This window comes from Globicephala melas, chromosome 2 (genome assembly GCF_963455315.2).
Source record: "Globicephala melas chromosome 2, mGloMel1.2, whole genome shotgun sequence".
Classification (NCBI taxonomy): domain Eukaryota; kingdom Metazoa; phylum Chordata; class Mammalia; order Artiodactyla; family Delphinidae; genus Globicephala; species Globicephala melas.
Genome location: NC_083315.2, coordinates 101387613 through 101408402, shown reverse-complemented (window position 1 = coordinate 101408402; position 20790 = coordinate 101387613). Strand labels below are relative to the sequence as shown.

At 39.2% G+C, this 20790-nt stretch overlaps 1 protein-coding gene across 1 annotated transcript in view; it reads right to left on the bottom strand.

Moving 5' to 3' along the window:
- RPGRIP1 (RPGR interacting protein 1) overlaps window positions 1–20790 on the bottom strand; it is an 83276-nt gene that overhangs the window by 49686 nt on the left and 12800 nt on the right. The window contains 10 exon segments of the mRNA XM_030844177.2: window positions 104–250; window positions 1152–1175; window positions 3992–4097; window positions 4760–4891; window positions 5407–5506; window positions 6669–6687; window positions 6690–6872; window positions 6874–6943; window positions 9762–9894; window positions 16469–16590. Coding sequence (XP_030700037.2) covers window positions 104–250; window positions 1152–1175; window positions 3992–4097; window positions 4760–4891; window positions 5407–5506; window positions 6669–6687; window positions 6690–6872; window positions 6874–6943; window positions 9762–9894; window positions 16469–16487 — 933 coding nt within the window. The 5' untranslated portion in view covers window positions 16488–16590.

Genomic DNA, 20790 nt, shown 5'->3' with positions numbered 1-20790 from the left:
AAATAAAATACCCATATTTTTGCTAAGATACACTTTTTAACATCTCTGAAATTGGAATGTCACATACAACTGATGGTATCTTCCAATTATTATTGTTATTTACCTCTTTCAGTGTTATCTGCAGGATGGACACATCTTCCAGTTGGCTCTTCAAGCTCACAGCCTTCTTGCTCTCCTCCTTCAGCTCTGCCCTGAGCTCATTCACTTGGCTGAGGAGGGCATCATGGGCTGTACCCAGGATTCCCTGATTCTGGGGCAAAAGGAAAGTTGCTCTGCGAATGTTCATATCACTCAGCAGGAGGTGTCTCAAGATACAAACAACTGGAGCATTCCCTAGTGGAAATCTCAAAGAAGGGCTTTGATTTATAGTATGTTGCCTTTGCACTGTAAATTGACCTTGTTTTCCACCCTAGCATTTCTCAGGAAGTACCGTTTCCCTGTGAGTGAGGATTTTCCACTCTGGGAAACTGTAATTTGTCACTGGAGCCTTAATTTTCCCAAGGTTCAAATTCAACCCTGATTCTAAATTAAGTGCCACCTTTCTCAGCTGCCTTTACCTTCTAAGCTATGTGAATGCTTTTTATGATGAAATATTTCTCCTTTTGCCCCTAGCAAAGTGATGTGTTAACTCTAGAAGTTAAGTGCATTTTTCTGGCAGAGTTCCCAGCATGACCATGTTCCTTCTGGTGAGGAACAGTTGTGGCTGGTCATGTTGGGAACTCTGCCTTAGTGACTCTTAATCACGGACACTTACCTAGCTTCACCTGTACCCCACTCACAGAGGTGCAAATATTTAGTAACACCAGAGAAGGTTTGCAACAACTTTGCTATATCTCACCACCTCACACATGCTAGAGGACTACTCTTAGGAATTTTTGAACAAATGCTATAATTCTCTGTAGCAATAGGCTGAAAAATACTATTCCAAATATTTCTCAACTCAGATCTCATATTTCAATTTTTGTGAAAACAATGCAGTATCTTCTGATAATAGTGATAGTACCATTTGTCTCAATAAAAATTATATAACATAATAACTTTGATATAGTTAGCTAAATTCTGGTGTTATGTTACTTGAAGATGAAGATTCATTTGGGTTTCATTCCTCTGATTACTAAGAAACAGAGAGTTAAGGAATCTTTATTAAGTACCTTCTGGAGCAGAGTTTCATATGCCTGAAAGAAAGAAAAAAGTATTATTCTATTGATATATCAACTTGATGTTTATAATACAAATGTTTAAATATTTATTTTAAAAGATGTTATAAAAAATTCCCATAAATCAAGTCAATTTGTGTGCCTGTTTACTAATTGCTGCTCCTTTTCCCCTGCCCTAGCTTGCCAGGCAGTCTGTGAATGTAATAGATGACACCATTTCTTTAAAAAGGATGAAGGGTCATTTATTCACATTTGCATTGCACTTGGTGGATTTTCTAAGAAGTATTTTTATTTTCAAACTAGGTGCCATCTCTTACTCATCATGCTTCAGAAAGGTCTCTTTCCAGTTTTAGAAATAGAAAAAACAACAATAGCCAAACTCACAACAACAGCTACTATTATTGGTTGAGTAATTACTATGTTATATGTTACTGTGTGTTTCATTATCTCTTACATTATGATCATCATAATTGTTTCACATATATTATCTCATTTAATCCTTACAGCAAATCCGAGAGGTATTGTTATCTAAACTTTAAAAATAAGAAACCCAAAGCTCATAGAGCTAACTTGCCCAGAATCGCACAGCTTTCAAGGGGCTGAGGCAGAACTTTACCTCAGCCTGTGTGACTCCAGAGTCTGCACTACTGACCACATTTTACTGCTAAGGGATTAAGAGGATGCAAACTTATCTTAGTATATGTGTAAGTAAGCATGACTAGAAAGATAAATTGCTTAAAAAAACCAAATTGTAAAACCTACATTTTAGAAAATTATTCACCATTTTAGGTCATCTTTGCCACTACCACTAATATGGGCAAAGACATTCAATTTAGAATGGCTTTCTCCCTTTCTTCCTTTAATGCAATGGAAGAATACATGGATTTTTAAAAAAATCTAATTCCACAAATATAGCTATTTACCCATACAACTTTAAAATAACTTCCTTTCCAGATTTCCCATCCTTTCAGTGCTACCAAAATTAACCGAATCAAAAGAATACGAGCATATGCACAGTTCTCTACAAAACATAGGTTTGGAGTTTGGCCTTGTACAGATGCCCTTAGTCCCAATCAAAACAGACATACCAAGGGCAGCACCAGCTGTAGCTAATCTCAATGAATGGCACCATCATTTAATCACCCAAGCTAGAGACCCAGAAGTCATCTCTCATTTCTGCTTTTCCCTCACCCACTCTACTTTGGTGATGAAGTCCGTTCTTCCACTTCCTGGACCTCTCCCAACACAGTCCTTTCTCTGTGAGCCTCTCTCACTGCCTTGGTTGGGACCCTCATCCTGCCTCCCTTGGATCACTCATCTGTTAAGTAACATCTGTTACTCATCTGTTACCTCCAGTCTTGTACCAGCCAACCTATCATTCACTCTGCTGCCAGATGATCTTTCCTGGTAGTTTTGTCATTTTTGAGAAGTTGAAAATTTCAGAAAAGTATAAGTACTATAATAGCAGTCATCTATAATTCTACTACTACCCAGAATTAATCATTATTAGTGCTCTATAATAGCTTCTTGAAAGTATTATTCTTTTTATTAACATGTATTTCAAAATATTTTGGACATTAAAAAAAGGCAAAGTGATCTCTTTGGGGAAAATAAATTGATCATGTTACCAACTTGCTTAAAACCTTTCTGCAGCTCTCACTATCTGTAGGATAAAGTCTAAATCCCTGATAAGACCTCCATGACCTGATCCCTGATGTTTCTCAACTCTGTGCCGTGGCCTACACCACTCTTCCCCAGAAAGCCCTTCCCTCTCTTGCACGCTCATTAACCCCTGCCAAACTGTCAGTATTTGGCTCACGAATAGAATCTCTTATGGATCCTTTACAGATCCTGCGCCCCATCCTCTGGTGGATCTATTCTCTCTTTTGTGTCGCACCCATACCCTGTTTGTGGATAGTTGTACTTGTTTACATCTTGTCCTCTCACTCTTGTAAGTTCCTTGAAGGCAGGAGCTGTCTTAATTATCTTTTTAATCTTTGTATCCAAGTGCTTTGCACACTTCTTGGCAGTCAATAAATGTTTATTCAATAAAAGAATGGTGCCAATCTATTATTTAGAACCTCTATGCCCTATTTCTACCGTTCAGATATGAGTTTCCATCGTGTGGTAGTGAGAAGAGTGTGAGCCTTGATGCCAGATAAAACTGGACTCAAATCCTGCTCTGCCTCTTGCTATTTTTATAACTTGAGCAAGTTACTTAACTTCTTTGAGGCTCAGTTCCCTCATCCGTTAAACGTACTTACCTTTATGGCTGTTGTCAGGCTTAAATGAGATCATGATTCTAAGTATCTAGGACAGAGTCCGTCACATAGAAAGTGCTCAGTAATCTGGTTTCCTTCCCCTCCCCTGTGACTGCTCTTGGCTCCCCAAGTTTAATTAAACTCTGGTTGTGGTTTTTGGCTTGGAACTTAACCTGACACAAGGTAACCTCACTTAATTCCACCTTAGCAGGCAGGGCTTGAACCTTCTTCCCAGCAGAGGGATAATGGCAAGTACTGGAAAAAGAATGGATTCTGAGTCGTAAGGCCTGGATTTGAACATCACCTACCTATTTTGTGACTTTCTTTTTTTTTTTAATTTAATTTTATTTATTTTTTTATACAGCAGGTTCTTATTAGTCATCCATTTTATACACATCAGTGTATACATGTCAATCCCAATCTCCCAATTCATCACAATTGTGTGACTTTCGACAAGCAACTTAGTTTCTCTCCATTGTGGTCTCCCATGTGTAAAGTGGAGAAAATAATACAAATTTCTTAACTAACTGATTTTCTTCTCCCAAAAAGGCACAGCTGATGATGGCAACTCACAGCTTGGACTTCTGTTAATTGTGCTTTTGTCACTGCCAAAGAAGTATTCCTTTCATGTAAGAGCTTCTTAAGTCGAATCAGTTGTATATTCTCCTTAATGGAAGCTCTGGAGAAAGAAGACAGTGTTAAAATATCCTTTGTGAATGGACAGAGTTAAGTATTTTTCCCCCTGTGGATATGGACAGGGACACAAAGGAAGATCGTTATTTCTGAACCTAAGAGATCATGTTTTCTTTATCATTTCAAAGGTATTGGGGGAGGATTTGGGTTCGCTAGACTCTGTCTCAGAGATTCCCAATTCTAGCTGCTGTGGGATGTTGACAGCGAAGGAGGCAGTGTGGGGAGAAGTGGCAGGGAGGTATACAAGAAATCTCTGTACTTTATGCTCAATTTTGTTGTGAACCTAAAACTGCTCTAAAAAATAAAGTCTATTTTTAAAAAAGTTTTCCAGGGACTAAAACAGACCAGCCACGTAAAAAAAAAAAAAAAAAGTTTTCCAGGGACTGATGCACAGTGGGGGCTGAGAGCCCCCATCTGGTGATGAGGATGAAATAGTTTTCCTTCTGTGAAGCGAAGCAGCAGACTTTTATTATATATAAGCATCCCTTTTATGTTAATCCATTACTTAACCACTTGGGCCTCCAGGTCTACTTCTCAGATTGAATTAATCCCAAGCATTCTCTTTTCCTCTGAGATGGAAGAAAGGTACAAACAAGAACCTCTTTTTCAGTTCATTATGGCTTGAGGCATGGAATGCCACACCCTTACCGAAGCTCTGTGGCCTTCTGAGCGCACTCCAAAGAGCTTCTCTGTGCAAAATTCTCATCTTTGGACCACATTTTCTCAGAAGACTTGGGTGGTTCTTCCACTTGCATAGTATCGCTGGTCATAACGTGGGCACTGTTAGGCATGCATAGGCCAGTGAGTTTAATCATAATTATGACTTTGTTAAAAGAGATTATACTGTTAGAATTAGGAATATTAAACACGAAAAGAAGAATTAGAAACTGCTGTTATAGGGGTTTAGAACTGGGCTCTCACATATATAAAAAGAACTTAGAGGAGTTAGTAATCTTGGCATATGTGGAGGATAAACTTACCAAATATAGCTTTCCAGTGTCAAACAGAAATATAAGTGAATTACGACCTAAGGGGGAAAATATAAAGGGAAAGAGAGGGAATACCTTCGAAGGAAAGAGTCTTTATTTTCCTTTCCTTGGAAGACAAAGAGATGCTTATTTTCCATTTTTAAGCAATGAAGTTGGAATTTGACAGCTTCCAAATTGGGCTGACTTTCATCTTCTCTGATTATGCTGGAATGACTCAAAAATGGCAACAGTCACTTGTTCCCTAAATGAGGTTTTTCCAATTACAGTTGAAAGAGTAACAGCACAGGATAAAGTAAAAGAACTCACTGTTCGCTGGGTTCACTGGATACTTCACCTCTGGCTTTTTCATTTGTCACATGTTCCTTGAATGTGGGAGGAGCTGTGTAGCTCAGCCTGTCCCTTGACTCTGAAAGTTTAGACAGAAGATGCAGACTCTGGCAACAGATTTTTCCAGAACCCCAACTGCTAGAAATGGAACACCAAGTGCTGGAAGTAGGGAGCCTTGAGATCTGGAGGAAATCCTTATATGACCAATGATCTCAGAGCGGAGCTTCTCAGTTTTTACTCTTGCAAAAATATGCAACTACTGATTTAATAAGTCAGCAGGACTACAGACTCTCAAGTAGGTCAGTATAAAGGGGAAGAAGAGCAGGGACTGTGTATCTAACTCTAATGCATCATTGTCCCTAGTGCCTAGTATATAACTGGTATTCAATAATGCTGAAGTTAAACTGAATTGAAATTTAGACTTATTTAGTTTTTCTACTTTTAGCTGTTTTCACAAAGATTTTGTTGGCTCAAGGAGGGAGCTTGAAAATATAGGGCTGTGCTGAACAAAACCTAACATTGAGTCCCCAGGGTTAAGACACCCCATTCCCATGGACCTAAAACAGGGATGAGTAGGCCAGGTGAAGGAAATTTACACACAGCACTATATTTAATTCAGTGTTGGGTTTCACAGCAGCCAGAGACGCTTAGCCACTTGGGATACAGGAAGATGAAAATCTGCAGCTCCTCACTTAACAGCCTGATTTCCAAGGCCTGGACTTCAGGAATAGGCTTTGACAATCTCTGAACCCATGGAATTGTATGCAAAGTTTTGTCTATGTGTATGTGCATTTTTCTTGGGAGAACGCCTAGCTTTTGATCATGGTTGCAAAGGAGTCCATTTCCCCCAAAAGGTGAAGAACCCCAGTTTTAGAGGCACAGGCCACTTAGCCCAGAGTCCCAGAGTCCTAGCAGAGGGACCTGTCTTAAGATCACTGCTGCTCACACCTAAGCATGTCATCAAAGTTATCTCTGTTTTCTAGAGCCCTGCAAAACTTGACCAGCAAAGTTCCCATTTCCATTGTCTGATTCTCCTCTCAACAGTACTGCATGGTGAACTGAGAACTTTGAACTGGACATCCTACTCAGGAAAAAAAGATTTTAGGGAGGTAGAAAGGAACGAGAACAAAAGAACAAAATGGGCGTGGTGGGCGGAATAAAGCAGTGGGAGGAAAATGTGGCTGGCAAATCAATCCTTCCCAGTATTTTGGCCCTGTCGGGGACTTGGCCCTGAGCCTCACCCCTCTTGGGTTTCTCGGCCCCCGCCGCCCCGGCGGTGTGGAGCTGTCTGTGTCCCGCGTCGACGCGAGGCTGGGTGCAACGGGGAGCAGGGGGGCCGACGCGCTGGAACTGCAGTTGCAGCCCGTGCAGCTGGGGGCGCAGGTGCTTGGGGGGCCGCTGCCGCCACCCCGCGTTCCGCCGCCGCCTCGTAGGCTCCGAGAGCTGCTCCGCCGCTGTCACCTCGGCCCTCCGGTCCCGGCCTGCTGCGGCTGACCGGAGCAAGGCTGTCCTCATCCTGTGGGCAAAAAGAGAGCTGGTGGCTCATGCCCTCTCCTTCTATGACAGTTACCATCTCTACAGTTTATCTGGTGGTTAATAATCTGAATTGATCTCTGATATAAACTTATGTGCTGTAGTCCACTATTTACACTTAAAAATTAATTTTCTGCCCCCAATACACTGTAACTCTTTCAGAGCAGGGACATCTTGGTGTCTGTCTTTGTTCATTCTGTTGCAGTGCTCACACACTCTCTTAGTAAAAAATGAGGCAGTCTTCAGTATATTCGTGTGTATATTTATTTTTAAATTATATAGTTTCTTTTGTACTAATAAATTATGGTCATTATAAAACAGAAACAAAAAATACTAATTTTTAACAGGGAGATAATTAAATATATGTAGAAATTTTAATATTTACTTCTCCAGTCCCAACTGTCCACACATTCCTGTATATGTGCCCACTCTAAGGATTATTCCTCTATACCCACCCTGCTTACACCGAGCCTTACCTACAACGGATAGTCAATTACTATTTATTATCTTGACCTAAAATCATACTTTTAACCATTACCATCAGATCCTGTGTTCTCACTGCCTGCCAGTTCTGACATTTACTATGTGGCCTGGGGCATGTCATTACCCTTTTGTGCTCAGTTTCCTCATCTATAAATAAAGATAAAAATAGTACCTGCTCATTGGATTGTTATGAGGATAAAATAAGTTAATATATATAAAGGGCTTTGAACAGTGTGGTGCGTTGTAAGCACTGTAGGAGTTAGCTATTATTATTACATATCATTATATCCAGATAAAGAGATCAAGGCATTAAACAGCTAGGTAACTTGCCCCAAGTCTGAGGGGCTAGAATCCAATTTAGCCACTTACTATCTATAACCTCAAGTACTTTTTGGTTACTGACCAACAGACAAAGTTTTTTGGCCCATGCAACCATCTGACTTCACTGGATTCTCGAGTTCTCCACAATATAAAATAATCTCCAATTCAGGGCTTCCCTGGTGGCGCAGTGGTTGAGAGTCCGCCTGCCGATGCAGGGGACACGGGTTTGTGCCCCGGTCCGGGAAGATCCCACATGCCGCGGAGCGGCTAGGCCCGTGAGCCATGGCCGCTGGGGCTGCGCGTCCAGAGCCTGTGCTCCGCAACGGGAGAGGCCACAACAGTGAGAGGCCCGCGTACCGCAAAAAACAAACAAACAAACAAAGAAAAGAATCTCCAATTCTGAAGAGTGTTGGCATACAGTGGAAGCCTGCAATACTGTAGATTCTAAATGAAGTTCTGAACCACTCCTGGGGATTACCAATGAGAAAGCAAAGCAATGCTCCATCGGGGAATTGGTCTGACATAGCTAGTCCTCAGTGTTGTTTGGTGGCCTGGCGTTCACAACTAGGCCATGTTACTGTGCTGTTGGACATAATCTCACAGATCAACAACATCACAGAAGGCCACTCTGAGACCATGACAGAGTGATACCAAACAAGGCCGCTGCATACTTTTGTCTCAGCCCAGACAAAAACAAGTTCACTCTGCCACCTGCAGAATACCAAACGTGCTCCTCTCCTGGCTAATATGAGTGACTGCTGCTTCTTTCCCGATTACAGTTTTAGCCTCACTGTAGTCTAACCTCCCTGTAGATAAGACATTGAGATATCCAAACATAGAACTGCCCCTGCTTTCTGACAGTATCCAATCTAGAGCAAACTTCTGTTACCTTGGACCCTCCCCCAAATCACCCAACTGAAGCCAAAATCCTGTAATAGGCTCTTTCTAACAGTCTTACTGAGATGCCCATGTTGTGCACTTTTTCAAGCTACAGCAGTAATTAACCCAACTTGCCCAGCTATAGGTGTGTTCCTGGTGGTCTTTGGCTGGGAGGCATTAACACAAATATCTTCAAAATGTGTTCTAGATATTAACCCCAGACTTTTGGAACTCTCATTCTGCCCATCTATTTATCTACCCACACCCCATCTCAGATTCTTTTCCAGGTCTGCACCCAAAAGGTACACTTTTGAAAGCCAATACCCTAAAGTCACTGTGTATGGTATATTTTGGAGTTAAGAGCTTTCAGCTCTGCCACCCACTGGCTATGACCTTGGGCAAGTTACTTAACCTCTTTGCACTCCCTTTCATTCTTTTTTTTTTTTTTTGCGGTACGCAGGCCTCTCACTGTTGTGGCCTTTCCTGTTGCGGAGCGCAGGCTCTGGATGCGCAGGCTCAGCGGCCATGGCTTACGGGCCCAGCCGCTCCGCGGCATGTGGGATATTCCCGGACCAGGGCACGAACCCGTGTCCCCTGCATTGGCAGGCGGACTCTCAACCACTGCGCCACCAGGGAAGCCCTCCCTTTCATTCTTAATGATGATTCTTTCATAGTATTAAATAGTATTAAATGAGTTAACACATATAAAGCACATATAACATGCCTGCATACAGTAAATGATCAATATGATTTTTGGTAAATAAAAACCCCTTCCCTTACTTGCCCCTGTAGCCTTTGGTCCCCTGAGATTTTGGCCATTCCCCCGTCCCCGTTCTCTCTTTTGTGACCAGGGCAGAAGCCTGCGCAGTCTCTTGCTCTTTAGGTTGGAATAACTCTGATGATGCTTTATGAACTATGGCCACAGTCTATTGATGTGTTTGGCAAGAAAACAGAATAAAGCAATATTGCTTCAAAAATTATTTTTGGAGTTAACCATCCTTGACATTTGCATTGTTTTCTGGTGTAGACATCTCAGGAAAATGTATTCTTTTTGGTTTATTGTGGTGTAGGCCTGGTGTAGATACAGCTTCTAAATACTTAAGGAGAACTCTGGGTACCTTTTGATCTCATCCTGTTGCTTCCAAAAAAGCTCCTTCACCAACATGTGTTCTTCACGAAGACGAAACAAACTGTCCTCCAATTCTTCCCGGGTCATCCTGTTCAAGGGTAGTTGAGTCTTTACATTCTTACCTAAAGTCCCAGGAGAGGGTAAATGGAGATTATTTTTACGTGTAATTTTTTAACCCATCATATCTCTCACCACATCTTGCCCAGAGGGCTTGAATCTTTTTTTTTTTTTTTTTTTGCAGTACGCGGGCCTCTCACTGTTGTGGCCTCTCCTGTTGGGGAGCACAGGCTCTGGACGCGCAGGCTCAGCAGCCATGGCTCACGGGCCCAGCTGCTCCGCGGCATGTGGGACCTTCCCGGACCGGGGCACGAACCCGTGTCCCCTGCATCAGCAGGCGGACTCTCAACCACTGTGCCACCAGGGAAGCCCTTGAATCTATTTTGAGTCATGTGTTTAAGAGGAAATTCAGGAAGTATAAGAAGTGTGTACCAATGGACCTCTTTATCATTCCATGTCACTCCTGGATGTGGAAAATCATTCCAGCATATGACTCAACCTCCTGTCTGGAAAGTATATTCTCTTTCTAAAAGTATCAAATAGGGCTTTTAGTCTACTTAATTTTTATTTTTAATCCACTCTTTTATTTTTCCTCCTCATTAGATAATTTGGACCTAAATAAGGATTGTGCCCACAACTGTCTTCGAATCCCCAGTAAGGAAAAGGATAGAAACCTTTCTTGAGTACCAAGAGTCATCACCTTTGTTTCCGTGGTGTGGAGAAATTGTCCCCAAAGCTGCCTCCTTGGAATACAGCCTCTGCTTTATCTAAGCAGAGGAAACTACAGTACACCTTTGAGTGTGTGAGTGTTCACTAGTCTAGAGTCAGCTCTGATCTTGTAGCAGCCATTCTAAAACCCAGAGCTCAAAATACAGCTCCTTCACTGGAAGAAAGAGAGCTCAGAACCTTAGTCTCAGAACTACCTAAGGTACCACTACCACCTCTCCAATCTATCCTTTGGAAATGATGAAATGTAAGTTTTAAAAAAATAACTTTATTGAAGTATAATTGACATGTATTACCCTGAACATACTTAAAGTGTAAAATCTGATTAATTTTGACATAGGTATGTATCTGTGAAACCATCACCACAATTAAGATAATGAACATATAAAAGAAGAAAAAAGAAGAAAAAAAAGATAATGAACATATCCATCACTGCCAAGTTTCCTTGTGCCCCTTAGCAATTCACTCCTCTCCACCCCATCCTAGCCCCAACCCGCACCTTTGTTCCCAGGCAACCACTGATACATATGTTTTATGTCACTTCAAATTAGTTTCCATTTTCTAGAATTTTATATAGTTCGAGTCATCCATTATATACCCAGTGGGTTTTTTTTCTTTTGGAGCAGGGGATGCCCCCAACCAGGGATTGAACCCGCGTCCCCTGCATTGGAAGTGTGGGGTCTTAACTGCTGGACCTCCAGGAGAGTCCCTTTTTTTTTTTTTTTTTGTCTGACTTCTTTCACTCAGGAGTATTATTTTGAGATTCATACGTGGTGTTTCATTTATCAATAGTTCCTTTTGATTGCTGGTAGTATTCTGGATAAACCATAATTTATTTGTCCATTTACTGTTGATGGACATTTGGATTATTTCCAGTTTTTGGTTATTACAAACAGAGCTACTATAAATATCTGTGTATAAATCTTTGTGTAACATATGTTTTCATTTCTCTGGGTATATACACAGGAGTGAAATAGTTGGGTCATAAGGTAGGTACATGTTTAACTTTTTAAAAAAATTGCCAAACTGTTTTCCAAAGGGATTATACCATATTATATTCCCACCAGCAGGGTATAAGAGTTCTAGTTCCTCTACATCTCATCAACACTTGGTCTTTTTAATTTTAGCCATCCTAGTGGGTATATAGGGGTTTTAAGTGTATTAATTTGCATTATTAATTTACATTTCCTTAATGACAAATGATGTTGAACATTTCTTGTGTGCTATATGCTATCTGCATTTCTTCTTAAATAAAGTGTGTTCAAATCTTTTGCTCATTTTTTGTTGGATTTTTAAAAATATTTTTATTTTTGAGTTGTAAGAGTTCTTTGTAAATTCTGAATATAAGTTCTTTGTTATATATATGTTTTGCAGACTTTTTTTCTCTCAGTCTGTGTCTTGAGTTGGTCTCTCTAGGCAAGAAGGCACCCTTCTGCCTAATTTTGAAGGACCTCTTTATGTTAGGATAGGAATGAGAGAAGATGAAAACAGAGTGGGTAATAGCATGTGTAATCATTGCAGTTGAAAATTATGCATATGAAGGAGAAATCTTGAGGTGAGATGAATTCATGGAAGTCAGGGATCTGGCTAGTCTCTGATTCTATTCCTTCCTCCAGCGAATCGTTAACCCTCCTGACCCAGATTAAGTCAGCTGTGTTTCAGATATCTTCCTATGAGGTTAAGACTTCCCACACAATGACTTTCTATGAATAGTCTTGTCTGATTAAATGATACTGAAAGACTGTTTGTTCAGTTAATGACAGTCTTCCCAAGTAGAGAATATTATCTAAAGGAGTTTGGATCTCTATCTATGCAATCTATTTGGTCTCAAGAAGACCAGCAGGACCCCAGCAATTCCTGATTCAGGTAAGTCATCCCCCTCCTCCTTTTTCCCAGTAACCAATCTCTCCCCTGCCGCAATACAATCCCTGTATATGAATGATTTAACCTTTTGGAAACCAAGTAAAACTCCCAGGCCTTGGGCCAGGCACTTGGTTTCCCTTCTGGAGACTTCTTTTCCCCATCTATCTCACATGAATCAACTAGCTTTGGCTCAGCTAGACAGGTTAGCCATAATTGCCACTAGGGTTTATTCATCCTCATATGTTATAACATCTTCTAATTATTTTGTTCCTAAAAGAAAAGCAATAAATAATGTCTCTTTCCTTTCTTTTTTTTAACTTGAAATATAGTTGATATACAATATTATATAAGTTATAGGTGTACAATATATAGTGATTCACAATTTTTTTCACAATTTTTAAAGTCTTTCTTCATTTTTTCTTACAATTCTTTTAATAAGTTTTTATTTTGAAATAATTTCAAAATTACAGAAAATTTGCAAGAATAATACACAGAACTCCTATATCCCCTTCACTTAGATTCCACAATTGTTACCTTTTACATCATTTGCCTTATCCTATTCTTTCTCTCTCTTTCTACATATATCTGTTACATAATATATAATATGACATATATTTTCTACATATTACTTTTTGGGACCACTTAAAAGGAAATTATAGACACGATGTCCCATTACTTCTAAAGAATTCACTGTATATTTCCTAAAAAGAAGAACATATGTACATAGGCACAGTATATCCATCAAAATCAGGAAATTAACATTAATATCATTTTACCATCTAACCCATAGACCATTCAAATTTCAACAATTCAGGACCATGTGACATTCGATTGCCATGTCTCTTTAGTCTGCTTCACTCTAGAATAATTTTTTTAGTTTCTCCTTGTCTTTCATGACTTTGACATTTTAAGAGCACAGAGTAAAGGCCAATTCCTTTGTAGAATGCCCCTCAGTTAGGGTTTGTCTGATGTTTCTTCATAATGGTTCAGGTTATGCATTTGGGGCAGGAATCCCACAGAACTGAAGCTATACTCTTCTCAGTGCATTATATCAGGAGGCACATAATGTTGGTATCTCCACCAGTCTCATTACCATTAATGTTAACTTCAGTTATTGGTTAAGAGGGTGTCTGATAGTTTTGTCTACCATAAAGTTAATTGACAAGTCTTTTTAAAACCTATTAACTAATAATTATTTTGTGAGGAAATAATTTTACATTGTATATTATGACAACGTTGTATGACATTAAACTTTTAAATTATGACATTATAAAATTTCTACCTATTAGCTTTAGCATTATTTAAAGTTCAGATAGAAATACAAGGGATCCAGAATAGCTAAAATAATCTTGAAAAATAACAAAGTTATTTTTCACATCCTGATTTCAACTTACTACAAAGCTATAATAATCCATGGTATTGGCATAGGATAGGCATGTAGATCAGTGGAATATAATTGAGAGTCCAGAAATAAACCTATACATGTATGGTTAATTGATTTTTGACAAGTGTGCCAAGAAAATTCAGTAGGGAAAGGATAACTTCTTCAACAAATGGTGCTGGGACAACTGGATAGACACATGCAAAAGAATGAAGTTGGATCCTTACCTCAAACCATAGTAAAAATAAACTTAAAATGGATCACAGACCTAAATGTAAGAGCTAGAAGTATAAAATTCTTAGAAGAAAATATGGGAATAAACCTTTGTGACCTTGGGCCATGAAGTATTAGACATGACACTATGAAGTTAGACGTGGAACCAAAAGCACAAGTATCAAAAAATAAATTAATTAATTAAAAACTTTTGTGCTTCAAAGGCCACTATCAGGAAAGTGAAAAGACAACCAACAGAATGGCGAAAATATTTGCAAATCATATATCTGTTAAGAGACGTGTATCCAAAATTCATAAAGAACTCTTAACAACCAACAATATAAAGGCAAATAACCCAATTAAAAAATAGGCAAGGGATCTGAGGAGACATTTTTCCAAAGAAGATATACAAATGGCTGATAAACACACGAAAGATGTTCAACGTGATTACTCATTAGGGAAGTGCAAATCAAAACCACAAAAAGAAAGAATAAATTAAAAAACAACACGAGATACCACCTCAATAACAATAACAACTATTGGTAAGGATATGAGGAAATCAGAACTTTCATGAATTGTTAGTAGGGATGTAAAAATGTGCAACTGCTTTCAAAAATAGTTTGGCAGTTCCCCGAACTAACATAGAGTTACCATATGACCCAGCAATTCCACTTCTAGGTATATACCTAAGAGAAATGAAAGAAAACTTGTACACAAATGTTCATACCAGCATTACTTACAATAGCCAAAAAGTGAAAATAACTCAAATGTCCATCAACTGATGAGTGTATAAACAAAATGTGGTATTATTATTCAGCAATAAAAAGGACTGGAGTATTGATAAATGTTACAACTTGGATGGACTTTGAAAATATTATGCTAAGTGAAAGAAGCCAGACACAAAAAATCATATACTATATGATTCCATTTATATAAAATGTCCAGAATAGACAAATCCAGAGACTTAAAGCAGATTAGTGATTACCAGGGGCAGGGAGTGGGGACATGGGGAATGTCTTCTATAAGGTTTTTTGGCGGAGGTAATGATATGTTCTAAAATTAGGTACTGGGGATGAATGCACAACTCTGTGAATACAGTAAAAATTAAGAAACTGTACACTTTTTTATAAAAGAGTGAATTTTATGTTATGTAATTTATATCCCAATAAAACTATTATGTATAATATATATGTATTATATACAACATACATTATACATGTATTATTATATAAATATTACTACATGTTATTTTTTTCTATCTCACACATATAAATGAGGAAATAAAACATATACGGACAGTTTAAAGAATAATAATAAGGCGTACACATACATACATACCAGCTTATGAAACAGGAGGTTACTAATACCCTCTGTAAGTTCCTCACCCATACTATTCCCTTCTTCTCCCAGAGGGACCACTATCTTGAATATTGTATTAATAACTGCCTTGTATTTCTTTATAATTTTATAAAGAAAATTAAATTATTTATTATAAAGAAAAAAATTTATTTCAGTGTATAATTATACGTCAGTGTGTATTCATTTTCTGATCAATGGACATTTATGTTGTTTCCATTTTTTATTCTTATGAACAACGCTACTATGAACATTCTGATAAATGTCTCTTGGTACATATATGCAAAAATCCCTGAAAATTTTATATCTAGAAAAAAAGCTGCATGTTCAATTTTACTAGATAATGCCAAGATTTTTTCCAAAGCGATGGTACCATTTATACACCCATGGGCAGTGCATAAAGTGCCCTATCTTTGAAATAAAACTTACAGAAGTGAAATGAAGTGAAAGTAGAATTAATAGTAGCTATGAATAGGACTGAGGGGTGGGAGAGTATGAACAAAGTTACAAAAGCATCTTAAGGTGAGTGGGGAAGAAGCGCTAGTGGGGCCATGCCCTTTCCTTTTATTTTTTTTAATTAAAAAATATATATTTATTTATTTGGTTGTGTCAGGTCTTAGTTGCAGCAGGCAGGCTCCTTAGTTGCGGCTCATGGGCTCCTTAGTTGTGGCATGCAAACTCTTAGTTGCAACACGCATGTGGGATCTAGTTCCCAGACCAGGGATCAAACCTGGGCCCCCTGCATTGGGAGCATGGAGCCTTAACCACTGTGCCACCGGGGAAGTCCTTGCCCTTTCCTTTTAAATTGCCTACCTCTGTTTAGTGAGAGTGAAGGGCTGATCACATGGATAGAAGAATGAGACCCACTCATTTGCTCTTGGTTTTTGTTGTGGTATTTGTGGTGGTGGTATTTATCTTTACCTCCTAAACCCACACAGTAAAAATTTTATTATAAGAATATATGAATAAAACGTTGAGAAGATTGAAGAAAAGACCTGAGAGCAAAGCAGTCACTGTGAAGGCTAGCAAGACGCCCGACAATAACAGACTGAGGGTTGTTTTCATTCTAAAAGACATCCATCCTCAGGCACCGAATTTACCTTTTGACGCTGGTACCATCACAGGTATCGGGTCTATGTCTCTAACAGGGCCTTGGCTGTATTGTCCACCAGAAGATGAGATGTCGTATCATCTCCCAAGCTGTGAGAGATACCACAGGACACTAAAATAAAGGAAAAGTTCAGCCAATTACATGCAACTTTGGGATGCCTTCTGCAGGCTATACTTAAGTTGTAGCAGGAATTCCTCAACACTTTCAGGATGGTATATAACATGACATAGTCTTTTTTGTAGTGATGTGGATCACTCTACACTGAAGGGTAAGACCAAGCATTCAGTAATAATGACATTATTTCTTCAAAATGAAATCAATTTTTCTGATTATAGAATTGATGCATACCATTTTGAATCATTTTTAAAGTGTCTGCTCAGCCTGGAAGCCAATGACCATATCCTTTCTCCAGGAAATGAGCCTCTGAACCCCTCTCCACTCCATTCATACGGGCTGAGTCACCAGTAACCAGTTTATAGTCTATGATCCAGTTTCCACAGTCATTGTTCATTAGACCAGGGGTAGACAACTGACCTAAGCTGGGCCAATCAGATTCTTTTCTCCAGGCATTTGGAAATGGGACTAAGAGAGTTAAATTAGCCTCTGTGAATGGCTAGGACTATTACATAAACTTGGGAGTTCTGGGATGGCCATATTCTGCTTTGTAGCCTAAATAACTCTGGAAATCCTACCTGCAGAGTCACTTCAAACCTTGGTCAACACTCTTTTTCTGAATTATAATATCCAATCTCCTGGCTTTAAATACCGTGTGTGTGTGTGTGTGTGTGTGTGTGTGTGTGTGTGTGTGTGTGTGTATACATGCTGTTGTTTCCAAAATTTTTGTCTCCAGCCCTGACCTTCAGATTTGTACATCTTCCTGAATTTTAATCATTTCCACTTGCATGACTGCTAGGTATCTCAAATTCACCTGTCTCACACAAGAATTCTAATTTCTCTCTCAAACCTGATCTCCCAGGCTTTCTCTATCTCCATAAATGGAATTACCATCCCACCATTTCCTAAAGCCTCAATTTCTCCCTTTCTGTCATCCACTAGCAAATCCTCCAGGTACCACCTAAAAATATATATCACCCTGTCTCCACAGCTACTACTCTAATTCTTGTCACCAGTGTCCCCTACCTCAACTACCATAATGTTCTCCTAATGCTCTACCCATTTTCCTCTCTCCATCCCCCTCCCACCAATTCTCCCTGAAACATCCAGAGTGCTCTTTAAAAAACAACCCAGGTCATCGCATTTCCTGCTTAAAATTGTCCAGTGGTTTTCCTTTACATTTAAAATAAAATCTAAACTCCTTACTGTAGTCAGCATGGCCTCTATGATCTGACCTTCTTCCTATTTCTCAGATCATGCTTTGTATTTCTCCTCCTCTAGCAAATAACATTCCTTGCCACTGGCCTCCTCTCTGCTCCTGGAACCAGCAAGCTCCCTCTTGCCTCAGGACTTTTGTACTTGGCTGGAATGTTCTTTCCCTTGCTCTTCACATGGCTAGTTCCTTCTTATCCTTCAGTCTCTCAGGATCTTTTCATCTGCCAAGAGGACTTTCTCCGACTTCATAACTAAAGTGAGGACTTCTTCAGTTATACTCTGTCATGTCGCCCTGTTTATTTCACTGGTAACACTTACCATATCCAGAAACTACCTTCATTTATTTACACTTATTTATTACCTCCTCTCACTAAAATATAAGGACTTTGAAAGCGGACAATTGGTTTATCTTATTTACGTTTATTTCCCAGCACTTGAACAACTCCTAGAATGTAGTAGGCACCTAATAAATATATATTGAATAAGTGAATAGGTGAATGAATAACAAGTCAAGAGAGAGAATGACACTGAGTGGCTGAGTTAAAAGGTCCTAAAAGCTTCCTATCCTTGATTTTAGTCTTTTCCAAGGCCTGTCTCTGTTCCTGCCCTTAGGTTCTGTAGGAGAGTATTATGTCCTTACAACAAATTCCCCTTTTTGCTGAAGCTAGCTTGACTTGTCAACTTACAAAGTTTGCTCACAAGCTTATTTTGAACAAGCAGAGAAATACAAAGAAGGTAAAAAAGCATGATGGAGAAATTCTATTACTGGGAGAAAACATTAACATTTTGTTGATCTATTTTCCAGACAATTTAACTTGAATTGAGTCATTCATACTCTGTTCTGTGATGTTTCACTTTTTTAAACCACAATAAGTGGAGAATATCTTTCAAATGACATAATTTTAAAGGGATCTTTACAGATTTCTATATTAAGGAAGCTGACTATCACCCAAAAGTTGATACGCTTTCATATGTTAGACAATAGTCCCAGGATAAGAACAGAACGGAAGCAACCAAGGAAACCATTTTGTTTTAACGTCAATCCTCACACTGAAAGTAGCTTTCGTAGGTCTGCTATATTACCCCACTTTCTCAGCCTCCTATCGTAGAGAAGTAAGATGAAGGGAAAGGAGGGGTGACTGCATCACAGACCTCGTTGTCTGGACCTGAAGCCATTTGCAAAAATGAAGCTGTAGTGGAGGAAGGGATGCTGTGGTTCTTTAATACCTGGACCCAGAAAAGATTGTTCTGGTTTATGACCCTTCCAAAATACACCACCAAAGCTGTATAGCACTATGGAGCCACTGGAAAGCACCACTAAAAATGGTCAGAGAAGCTCTAAGAATGAAATGGAGCCTATCAGAATGCCAGAAAATAAAACTCAGGGGAGAATGTCAGTGAAGGTGTGATGAAGGGACATCCAAATCCAATGAATTGACCAGATTTAATCTCTCAGGAAAAAAGGAGTGGAGAGTAGATGTAAGGAAGAAGAATTTATCACTTGTTTTGCACCCAATGAAATAAAAGACAAAAAGAAATCCGTCGCAGTGGTATCGAGTTGCAGTGCACTGGGGCAATGGTAGGTGAGTGAGGGCAAAGAATTAGTCTTTAGTAGTGATTGCTGAATAAAGCCAGTATGATGACATCAAAAATTAAAATCATACAGCCAACTCCCCTTACTCTGATTTTATACTCACCTCTGATTAAAGTTGGAGAGAATGAACTGTAAATAGTGACTGTGGTCAAGAGCCTAGGAATAAGAAAGACAAGGATCCACATCTTTTGCTGTGTGACCATGGACAAGTTACTTAACCACTCTGCTTATTTTCCTTACCTATAAAATAGGGATGAAATACTCATCTCATATGGTTATGATGAGGGTGACTTGAGATAATGCCTATAAAAAATTTGCATAATGCTTGGCACTTAGTACAGGCTCCATATTAGCTAAATGCTAGCTGTTTTTTGTTGTTTTCACTGAACTAGTCTCTGGCCAATTGATAATTCTATTGCATTTATCAGTATAAGTTAATGATTTATATTATATATGTAATTATCTTGTATGTTGGTTAGTATAAGTCAGTTCTCTATAGTGTTTATATATCATGTGTCTCTTCACTAGTCTATCAGCTTTTTTTTTTTTTTTTTTTTTGCGGTACATGGGCCTCTCACTGTTGTGGCCTCTCCCGTTGCAGAGCACAGGCTCCAGACGCGCAGGCTCAGTGGCCATGGCTCACGGGCCCAGCCGCTCCGTGGCATGTGGGATCTTCCCGGACCGGGGCACGAACCCGGTCGGCAGGCGGACTCTCAACCACTGTGCCACCAGGGAAGACCCTCTATCAGCTCTTTTGAGGATATCTTTGTACCTAACAGAGTGCCTGGTATCTGCAGATACATAATAATTTTTCAACTGATGTATTATTATGATATTGGATTGTGGCAGAAATTGTTTTCCTTTTTAGAGTTGCTTTTAATAATTTTACAAAGTTTTGCATTAATTCTCCCTCACGTCCAAGAACACAGTGAAGTGAGAGCCATAATGGTGTCACTGATTTGAGGAGGAGAGAGAAAAAAGAAGAAAAATGTAAAAATCAGGTGAAAAAATCTGCTCAAAGGAATGTCAGTAGCATTTCAGTGGAGCATAGGAAATGCTGCAAAAATACTCCCATCCTCTAAAAATTCATGGATTAAGTGGGCCTATGAGTCAAAATATAGAAGTAGGGTTTTAGCTATTTTAAATTTAATATAGATTGGGAATTCAGGTCTTCCCATTACTAACTTTAACAGGCCAAACAGTCAAGTCCCTGAAAGGGGCGCTGAAATTGGGCTCCTTCAAATCTGGCGGAAGGAAGGGACAATTTGTGAATAGACTCTTAAAGAAAATAGTTTTAAAATGAGTGAGGGAACTCAGGAGGAGCCGATCTTATGTAAGAGGATAGAAGCAAAGGAGATGTAAGCATTGAGGAAAAAACTTGGAACAGA